This window comes from Vitis vinifera, chromosome 1 (genome assembly GCF_030704535.1).
Source record: "Vitis vinifera cultivar Pinot Noir 40024 chromosome 1, ASM3070453v1".
Lineage (NCBI taxonomy): Eukaryota > Viridiplantae > Streptophyta > Magnoliopsida > Vitales > Vitaceae > Vitis > Vitis vinifera.
Genome location: NC_081805.1, coordinates 24,663,439 through 24,674,581, shown reverse-complemented (window position 1 = coordinate 24,674,581; position 11,143 = coordinate 24,663,439). Strand labels below are relative to the sequence as shown.

The 11,143-nt window shown below is 32.7% G+C and overlaps 1 protein-coding gene and 1 non-coding gene across 3 annotated transcripts; both read left to right on the top strand.

The window, feature by feature from the left end:
• The first annotated feature begins 4,455 nt into the window (after positions 1-4,455).
• LOC100256374 (U-box domain-containing protein 45) lies at positions 4,456-9,737 on the top strand. 2 transcript variants are annotated; one of them, XM_002264882.5, is made up of 6 exons: positions 4,456-4,667; positions 5,560-5,648; positions 6,208-6,393; positions 6,745-6,852; positions 7,065-8,239; positions 8,606-9,737. In XM_002264882.5, exons 2-6 carry the CDS (start codon positions 5,598-5,600, stop codon positions 9,435-9,437), a joined length of 2,352 nt encoding a protein of 783 aa, XP_002264918.1. In that variant the 5' UTR covers positions 4,456-4,667; positions 5,560-5,597; the 3' UTR covers positions 9,438-9,737. The 2 variants fall into 2 exon arrangements, with proteins under 2 accessions (XP_002264918.1, XP_010655494.1); XM_010657192.3 differs by lacking the exon at positions 4,456-4,667 and adding an exon at positions 4,770-5,410.
• A 1,153-nt stretch (positions 9,738-10,890) lies between these two features.
• Positions 10,891-10,963, top strand: TRNAK-CUU (transfer RNA lysine (anticodon CUU)). The gene has a single exon. It is a non-coding gene; the product is annotated as a tRNA-Lys (tRNA).
• The last annotated feature ends 180 nt before the right edge of the window (positions 10,964-11,143 follow it).

Here is an 11,143-nt window from a genome sequence, read left to right as displayed (position 1 = left end):
AATTTTTAATTTTTTGTAAGAGAAAATTTAATATGTTTTCTCTTGTTTTTAATATTGTATGGTATTTTACATTAAATAGGGAAAAAAAAAATCTCGAATACTATATATGTATACATTTCTTTTTTAATCATATAGACATATTTTAAAGTTGTGAGAGTTTATTGGATTGAAAATACACAATATCTATATGAAAAGAAGTGAGTCATTGTAAATGGTATCATATTCGATTCCTCGTTTTAATATGAGCTTTTGTTTATTTAATCTCGTATAAAAATATTTATTTATTTGATTCATAATCAATCCTATAGGACATAATAAGAACATTATATGAAAAATGATTGTGATATTTCTTATGAATGAGAGATTTTTTTTTTTTGACATTATTTATGTATAAACTTATTATGAATTTCACTAAAAATAGATTTTGGAACTTAAATTATTAACTTGTACTTTTCCCCACAAAGAAGTAATTCAAACATAGACTTCTCCATCAAGGTAGTTATTGAAATGACCTACCAATTTGGATACTTCTCTCCCTTCAAAGAAATAAGTCAAAAACAACTGCATACCATAAAGAAAAGGAATTAAAATTTTGATATAGAGGAATTTCAATTCTCATAAAAATAATTTTATATTTAATAAATAATATAATGATAGAAAAATGAAATAAAATTCAAACTCCCATTTCCTACTCCCACTGCCACCATTTCAAAGGTGGCTCAAAATGAACATGGGCTCTCTCTCTCTCTCCATCTCTAATTTAACTAGAAAACATTTAATGAATGCCATGGCTCAAAATGAACATGGGCTCTCTCTCTCTCTCTCTCTCTCTCTCTCTCTCCATCTCTAATTTAACTAGAAAACATTTAATGAATGCCATGGCTCAAAATGAACATGGGCTCTCTCTCTCTCTCTCTCTCTCCCTCCCTCCCACCATCTCTAATTTAACATTTAATGAATGCCATGGCTCAAAATGAACATGGGCTCTCTCTCTCTCCCTCCCACAATCTCTAATTTAAGTAGAAAACATTTAATGAATGCCATGGTCTCTCATCCAACTTCCTAAACAATCGGACAAATAAACTATACAAAGTTAAGAGACCCAAAAGTTAAGGGACACATGGTACTAATACTTGTCTCTAAAGCTGTCTACTAATAATGTATTGACTCAATCGACCATTGAATCTATCATAGGGACATCTAGAGAATCAAATAATAAATAAAAAATCTATTAATCATTTTCCCAACAATAATTTCATCTTGTAATTGGTAGATACCCTAAAATACCAAAATGATGAGTATCATTCTTTTGATGAGATACTCAATAATAACTCCATGCTGGGTGGAAAAGGGACAAGTTAAGTACTATACATATATTAGCTCAATCAGCATCACCTTCCAAAAAGGCAAAAAAAAAAGAAAGGATATGAGGTTCAACAGCTCACTCCCTTCCAAATGAGCCCATTTCACTCTGATGCTTTGGAGGATTACCAAACTTTGTTAGCATTCAAGTGAGGTGTGAAAACATCCAAAGAGGAGTCAGGTGATGATGATACATGCAATCTTGTATTGGAGCTAAAGAATTCTTAGTGGTTCTTGTCGAAGTACTATTTTTGCATTTTAGCACTTACCCATGTTGAAATGTGTGGTCTATTGTGTGGAAGTCTGTTTCATGTCACACCATGTAAAAGAATGATGTTGTTGTTAACTCTTTGTAGAAGAGAGGGGATAGAGTCATGGACTTTTCTTTCCTCTTTTACTTGGAGAGATTAAAAGAAGAAAATGAGATGCCAAGAGTTTGCAATGATCACGGATGATATTGTGAAGGTTCGAGATGAGTTGCTCTCATCCTATTCTTGTCGGGTTTATAAAAACCTATGATGATGTCCCTATCCTATTTAGTATGTATATTAATTTATTCTTTTTTAAATTGAGTAAGTAAATTGTTTTATAAACTTTTGTAACTTATTTTTTAGAAGTATATTTTTTTAATTATTTTACATGTTAAAAAAAATAAGAAAATGAAAAAAAAACTTAAATTAAATTATTTTTAAAATTTAATCATTTATAGGGGTGGAATAAATGAATATTTGAATCAAACCCCACCCTAACTCATTTATTTTCATTTCAGACTCAACCTATTAGGAGCAACGAGGAGTGTGCATTAAAAAAACCTAACCCATTGTTATTCTTAAAAATGATATATATATTTATAATTTTGGAGATGATTATTCACGACTTTAAAATATGTACTTCTTCTCTCATGCAAAATCGATGTTCTCATTTACCTTCTTCAAAGGTGTCACTTCTTATGAACCTTAGGAAATTCTCTTTTTATATTTTTTTTTCATATGGGCTCGATATCCTTATCAGTTCATGAATTGTAATACATATTTTTCGATTAAGGATTAATTTTGATGTCATATGTTATGATTGATTGATATTAAATAAATATCGTTTTTTTTAAACCTATGGTTTTTACGACCGTAAATAAAACTTTAAAATGTTTTTATTTGGTTTAAGAATGTGTTTGATAGTAATTATATGAAACATTTCTATCATTTTTAATATTTGAAACATTTTATCTTTTAAGTATTAGAACGACTAAAAATGCTTTTTTATAGTGCCAAACAGACTTTAATGATATGTATTATAATATTTTTGCAAAACATTTATGTTATAGATTTTTGTGCAAAGTCATCCACTCTTATACCTTACCTTTAACGCTTGCGCTATATCCGGGGTTTAAGATTAGGATTCTAATGTGCCACGTGTTATTTGTGGATTGATTCTTTGTATCAAATGTTGGATAAATTAAACTAACATTTTTAATGAAACTAACTATTAAATCCCACGTATGCATTAAATCACAGGATCCACGTCTTCTCTTATCCACAATTATTTAAGTCATGTTTAATAGTGGAAATAAAAGTAGAAGAATATTACCTTTTTCTGGAAAACTGTTAAAAATCATTTTATGGTCGCAGTAAAATTTCTTTTATCTGGGTAGGGTAAAAAATAAACATAGGCAACAAAATAAGCGGCGCGTATCTCAAGCGCGTGTCGTTGACGAAGCAATTATTTTTGTACACGAAGCAGTATTCGGCAACTCAATATAACGATTATAAACCGTGACAAACAGAATAACAGAAAGCTTTCCCATCACGCTCTATGATCGCAAATGTGAATCACAAATTCAAAATTTTCACCCAAGAACTACGTAAATCACGGATCAAAGGGACACGTCATTTGATATTCTGTTAAAATGGACGGTTAAAAATAAACCACGTGGCCAGTGATGAGTCAAGTCTTAAAAAGTCAATATTTTTCAGATTCCGGGCTCCTACTTAGGGGCATAAGCTGCGGAAGGACGGATAGAGTTGATTTTTTATAATAATGAATCACCCCTCATATTCTTCATAATTACAAGAGCTGCCATTCTTTGTAGTTTTTTCTTTAAAGGTACAAAATGCACAAGCCACTTACCCATTTTAAATTATTTATTTATTTTTGTTAATATTTATTAAACAAGCAAAGGGGCTTTTTGGCTTTAGTTCACTTTGCTTTAAATTTAAAAAATGTAAAGATAAAATAATAAATAATTTTTTTTATATCACTACCTAACATGGTGGATTGTTTAACTTTCAAGATATTAAATTATTAAAAAAGTTAATTATTATTATTATAAATATAAATTAATATTTAAATTATGCACTTGGTAGTATTTTATTAATTGATTTTTTTTTGAGATGTAACAATGTTATTTTTAAATTCAAGATGAGTCACCAAAATGATAATTTATAAAATATGAACGCAAAGTGTAATATATGAGATGATTAAAGTTGTATCCTAAAAATTATCCAAATTTTATATAAAAATATATAATTTTTGAGCTTTTTGATAAAATAAAAACTCTTAAAATAATATATGATTTATAAAATAAATGATATTAAAAATATTAATTTTTGAGGTAAATATAATTTTTAAAGAAAAAATAGGAAGTGTATCCACTTGGTAAGATTTATTATTTATTACAAACTGTAATTTCAAAAAACAGTTATTTTAACGACCAATTAATATTCTAATTCAGTTTTCCCATCTGTAAAAATTAGACAACGGCCTTTGTCGAGAACCAAACATGCAACCGCCAAAATAGCAACACACCACGTACAAAACCCTAATTTCACAATGAATATGGGTAGTTTCGTCATTTCAGCCAACATTAATTGACAGATCTGCTAACCGACAAACCCGGAGGTCGGCAACTGTCGGCCGGTGAACCGGGGAGACAAAAGCGGCGAAAATTCTAATTATTTTTTAGAAAAAATCACAAAAAATTATTATAATAATAATAAATTTTAAAAAACTTAAATCTCTCAAAACACCGGTTGATTATTCTATTTTTTTTTTTAAATAAGTAAATAAATAAACAACCCAAAAATAAAAAAATAATTTTAATATTCCTTCCCATTGCCCATTTACAATAACCCCAAAGCCCAGCCTCTCTCCTCTCAAACTCACTGCGAGAAATTCTCAGTCCTAAGGCCAAGTGATGAGATGGGAAATGGGTGATGGAAACCCTAATTCGTTGTTGCATTTGAGGGCGGTGAATTTGTGTGTAGGTGGGGTTTTTATGAAGCCTCCAGAGCTTGTTCCGGTTTTTCTTGGTACGTTTTTTGCTATGAATCCTAGTTGGGTTTTGGATGAGAGAATTTGGGATTGGAAATTTGGGGTGTTTTTGTTGTGGTTTTCCATTTTTTTTTTTTGGTGGGTTTCGTGTTGGGTGTGTTTTCATTTCGGGTCTGAGTCGCATTTTGGGTAATTTGCGTTTTTTTATGATTGGAGAATTGCTTTCTTTGTTTTTCTTGGTTGTAAAATTATGGGTTTTTTATTTTTCTCTCTTGGGAAATTCGGTGCTCGATTGTGTGATATTGCTCACATTTGAGATCTCAGCTGAGAGGTCATTTTTCTAATTTTAAAATTTTTTCAACTGAATTTGTTTTTAAAGTTTCTATTTCTGGTGCTGGATGAAACGTCCAAACCGAACTTATGGATAATTTATTTTTTCTTTGGGAATTTTCTTTTGGGTTTTGAATTCTGGGTGTTAGATGAAAGGTCTGAGTTTAATTTTGTATATATTTTTTTTCCAATGCTTCTCATGCAATTTTTTGTTGGGTTTTTCTTTTCTTTTCTTTTTCTATTTATTTTATTTTACAAATTGTTTCCGTGAATTTCAATTTTTAGATGTTAGACGAAATGTCTAAATCAAATGGTATTGGGATCAATCTTGTTTCACTGGGTGTTTTCATCAAATAGTAGCTTTCTGTGTCACCTTTATCTCTTTTTCTCCCTTGTTCCTTAATCTATTTTCTTCTAGTTTCTTGAGTTTTTTGGTCATCCCTGACATATGGTAATTTTTCTGGCTTCTATTAATATAATAGAACTTAAACATTTATTACCTTTTCTTGTCTAATTTGGTTAATGCAGAAATTCTTTCATTTCTAACAATTTTCATAAAAGTTCATACTGATTTGATGATTTATTCTTTTTGCATTTCAGACAATTCAAACATCTGTAGTAGTTTTCTACCATAAATTATGGATATTCATGAGGTTGAAGAGAGTTTGTTCGCGGTCAGTGATGCCAAGGTATGGATGCTATATCTGCTTGAAGTTTTAAGAAATGAGCGTTGGGAATTTTATTCTGACTTGCTTATTTTGGGTTATTTGTAGAATTCTTTTCCTTAAAGATTTAGAAATGGTTTTGGATCATATACTTGAGATTGTTTGAGATGGTTGATTAGTTTTACAGTAGGGTTTGGGTTGATGTTATATGTGGATATGTGTAATTCATCTCAGGGTGCTGGGGTTCTTTTGCCCCCTTTGTTATTCTAATCTATATACCTCACATATCTATGATGGGTATTTCAGTTTAGCAATAAACTTTTCCCGCCAGGCTCTGAAATAGAAATTACTATAACCTGTTGGCCACAGGGATTTTCACACAAACTGGGTTTGATGCTGTAATTGGTTTTTCAGTTTCCAATTAGAGTAAGTTGATTTGCAGAAAGGCTACCTCTTTCTGAAGTGGAGTAAAATTAGATATTTCGTTGAAACATGGATTAAAAAAAAAATCTAACAAGTCTTTGAACATCATATAGTTCTGTTAACTAAGGTGCCTGATGAACTGATGTGGTTGCTTGTGCAGTTACATGGAGGGATGTGCAGGATGCTCTCCACGATTTATTGCAAAATACTGGAAATTTTCCCTGTTCTGGAAGCAGCAAGGCCTAGGAGCAAATCAGGTATTCAGGCATTATGCTCATTGCACATAGCGCTGGAGAAGGCCAAGAATATTCTTCAGCATTGCTCAGAATGTAGTAAACTTTATTTGGTAAGTATTGTCTCAGTTGCATGAATATGTTTGTGCTGCAATTATTATTCCTTGTACTATAGAATTTAGCTGTTTTTCTACTTTTTTTTCAAACAAGGAATCGAATATCCATACATGATATTGCTTGTCTGTGCTGATGGAATAAATAAATATATTGATCAATTATCCAGTCCCCCCCTCCTGATGGTTTATTATATATATATATATATAGGTTGCCACATCTTTAAAGGGGATAAGCTGATAAATAGCTGTATGGTTTAGCTCCTAATTTCAAATTTCTATTCATTTTTGAAAAAAATGAAAATTTTCAACCATGAATGTTTTACTATGACTTTCATTGTTTTCATGCAGGCTATTACTGGTGATTCAGTGGCTTTAAAATTCGAGAAGGCACGATGTGCTCTTGCAGATAGTCTGAGGCGAGTTGAAGATATTGTTCCACAAACTATTGGTGTCCAGGTAACACTTACAGAAGTTACTTTTGTTTTCTCTCTCTCTCTCTCTCTCTCTCTCTTGATTAGGATATGTAGTTTCATTTGTTTAATATTAATTCATGGTTCCATACACTGTAAGAAAACAGTAGTAGCAATTTCATGGTTCTTATAACCATTATTTTTGTCTCTTTGATGAAGCATCGATCTTAATATCTTTTGTAACCATTCACATTCCAGATTTCTGAGATAGTAAGTGAACTTGAGGGAACTGCATTCGCACTTGATCCATTGGAGAAGCAAGTTGGTGATGATATAATTGCATTGCTCCAGCAGGGCAGAAAATTCAACAACAGCAATGACAATAATGAGCTCGAGTCTTTTCACCAAGCTGCTTCTAGACTTGGTATCACCTCTTCAAGAGCAGCCCTTACAGAGAGAAGAGCTCTTAAGAAGCTCATAGAAAGAGCTCGTATTGAGGAAGACAAGCGGAAAGAATCAATTGTTGCTTATCTTTTACATCTCATGAGAAAATACTCTAAGTTATTTAGAAGTGAGTTATCAGATGACAATGATTCACAGGGTTCGGCTCCTTGTTCGCCGACTGTTATGGGTTCTCTTGAAGATGGTGTTGGACCTGCAGTCTATGGTCATGCCTTTGAGAGACAGCTCTCAAAACTTGGTTCTTTCAATTTCAAGCCAAATAATAGGAGATCTGGGCAGATGCCTCTTCCACAAGAAGAGTTGAGGTGTCCAATATCATTGCAGCTCATGTATGATCCAGTGATAATATCTTCTGGGCAAACGTATGAAAGAATCTGCATTGAGAAATGGTTCAGTGATGGGCACAACACTTGCCCGAAAACTCAACAGCAGCTATCTCATCTTTGTCTAACTCCTAATTACTGTGTTAAGGGTCTCATTGCGAGCTGGTGTGAACAGAATGGAGTTCCTGTTCCTGATGGCCCTCCAGAGTCTCTTGATCTCAACTACTGGAGGCTCGCTTTGTCTGAGTGTGAGTCAACAAATTCGAAATCAATGGACAGCATTGGTTCCTGCAAGATGAAGGGGGTAAAGGTGGTTCCTTTAGAGGAGAGTGGCATAATTGAGGAGGTCGAGGGAAATGAAATGGAAAATGTGCATGAACAGGATGAAGAGTCTGAAAACGTGTTTGAAAGATATGAGAACTTTCTGGCTATCTTGGATGGAGAGGAAGACTTGAGGAAAAAGTGCAAGGTGGCAGAACAGATCAGACACTTGCTAAAGGACGATGAGGAAGCCAGGAATTTTATGGGAGCTAATGGGTTTGTTGAAGCATTGATGCGCTTTTTAGAGTTGGCTGTGCGAGGAAGGAATGAAATGGCTCAGGAAATTGGGGCTATGGCTCTGTTCAATCTTGCTGTTAACAATAACAGGTTTGTAATGTTGGTCAATGCTTTCAAGAATTTCAAAATTGAAAATGTGGCCCTTGGCTCTGATAATATACGGAATAATGGTAGAATTTACTTTTGTTATAAGGGTTTATTTACATAAAATGGTCTAAATGGTCCTTGACCATAAGAAGATCTTGAAATAATTGGGAGTTTATTTACATAAATGGTCATTTACGATACAATAATTTTTTGAAAATAATACCAGGGCTTACAGTGGTTTTAATATGCCATTACTTGTTTAAAATGAATTCTAATTCTGCTCTCATTCTTTTTAATCTTATTTTCTTAAAATTGAGGGGGATGTATCTGTAATTTCAATTTACTAACTTCATATATTCTGCTTTTCAGAAACAAGGAACTGATGTTGGCATCGGGAGTACTCCCATTGCTTGAGGAAATGATCCCCAATTCCAACTCCCATGGATCAGCTACAGCCCTCTACCTGAACCTTTCTTGTCTTGAAGAAGCCAAGCCCATGATTAGCACAAGCCAAGCTGTCCCCTTTTTAATCCATCTGCTTGGAGCTAAAACTGAACCGCAATGCAAGCTTGATGCCCTCCATGCCCTCTATAATCTCTCCACCCATCCTGCCAATATCCCCAACCTACTTGCAGCTGGCATTATCAGCGGCCTCCATTCCCTTCTCACAGACCCGGCTGACAACACATGGACAGAAAAAACCTTGGCTGTCTTTGTAAACTTGGCTTCAAATAAATTAGGAAAAGATGAAATCATGGTAGCCCCTGGCCTTATTAGTGGGTTGGCAACGATACTGGATGTTGGTGAGGCCATTGAGCAGGAGCAAGCTGTTGTCTGTCTTCTGATCTTATGTAATGGGAGTGAGAAATGCAGTCAGATGGTCCTCCAAGAAGGGGTGATACCTGCATTGGTTTCCATATCAGTGAATGGGACCGTGAGAGGGAAAGAAAAGGCTCAGAAACTTCTGATGCTGTTTCGGGAGCAGCGGCAGCGAGACCCATCACCTGTTGGGAGTCCTCATCATACTGAAAGCAGTACCGAGGCTGTGCCTGGTCCTGAATCAAAGCCATTGGAATCAAAAGCGCTGGAAACAAAGCCATTGGAATCCAAGCCATATTGTAAATCGATCTCAAGAAGAAAAGTGGGAAAGGCTTGGAATTACTTGTGGAAGAGCAAGAACTATTCGGTTTACCAGTGTTGAAGTCACGTATTTCTCTGGTCAGTGTTGTAAATTTCTCTTGTATTTTGCTTTTGTCCTGTCCCCGTGGACGCTATTTATTTTTGGTTTTTCAAAGAGAAGAAGAGATGTACAGGCCCCTGTAATCTATGGATTTTTGTATCTTTCTCTCGCCTTGTTTGTTCTGGGTAGGAATACATGTATCACAAAATGTTGTAATTCAGTGGTTAGAGCCTTTTGTATGTTAGATTTATATGAGGAGGCTCTAAACAAAACTTTCACACGTTTGAAAGCTAAGCAGGTGATTTCTGTTCCCTGTTTGAAGTTTCTGCCCTTTCACAGTAGGAAAAATCCCCTCACCATGAACAGAGATAGGAGCAGTCCATTCTGAAAATGGCTTGTGGGGGTTAAATATTCCTGGTATATTGGCTTTCATCATGGGGTTTAAAGTGTGGATCTCTCGGTCATTTGTCACGTGTGTTGTTGGAGCACTCTCTGTCGGCCATGAAAACTAAGAACCCCAAGTTTTTGACTAATTGTTTTTATTTTTCTTCATAGTCAAGCTAAAAAAATTATTTATTTTCTACTCTTAAAAACATAAAATAAAATGTTTTGAATATCTTTTAATTATTTTAAGTTATTTTTACTTATTTTTTTAAAATTGAAGCATTGGATATAAAAATTATTAATATTTTAGGTTCTCAAATGTATTTTTGTTTTTGTTTTACAAAATATGACAAAATAGTTACCAAGACACTATTTTATAATTCTTTTTTGAAACAGTTTTTTATCCTTCAAAATAAAATATAGTAAAACATATTTAAGTTTTAACAACAAAAAAATAGATAATTTTCTATTTTCTAAAATAAAAAATTGTAAAACATATTTAACCATTAGAAAACAAAAATTAAATAATAACTTTGTTTGGTAATTGTTTTAAAAAACAATTCTTAAAAATAATTTTTAAAAATAGTTTTTGACAAATATTCTTTAATGTTTTGTACAATAAAAATTTGTTTGAGAGTTTGAAATGTTTTTAACATTTTTTTTTATATATACTTTATTTTTAACAAATTTCTGTATTTGTGTAATTATTTTTTTAAAATAATCCTCTAAAATTAAATGAAAATAGTAAAAATATGTTATTTGAAAACACATTATTTTTTGTTTTTAAGAGTAAAAATCTATTTATTATTTTTTAGTTGTTAAATGTATTTTTTTGTTTTTTTTTTTTAATTTTTTAATTTTAGAAAATAAAAATTTATTTTTAAAAATAGTTACCAAAATAGCCCTTATTTCAAGTTATTTTTACTTATTTTCTAAGAATTGTTTTAAAACCTTTTTTTCAAACATAGCCAAAAACACTCGTGGAATTGAAGCTAAAAGATTCAATGGGTCACGCGACATCTCATTTGTTTTTGTGGCTTGCTTGATATATTATATTCATGTAGATTACTTACAGAAAACAGCCAAACAAGCCCGTCTAGCTCAGTCGGTAGAGCGCAAGGCTCTTAACCTTGTGGTCGTGGGTTCGAGCCCCACGGTGGGCGTCGCTCCTCTTTTCGACCTTTTTCATTTGAGTTAATTAACATCGCATTTTAAGGAGCTGAATATGACTTTTTCTGACTAAAATATTCTCCTCCAATAATTTTTTATTCTCATGTCATTTTAAAAGCACTTTTTTCAAAGAAGGAAAAAAAATAAAAAAAATGTGAAGTAATCATTTAATT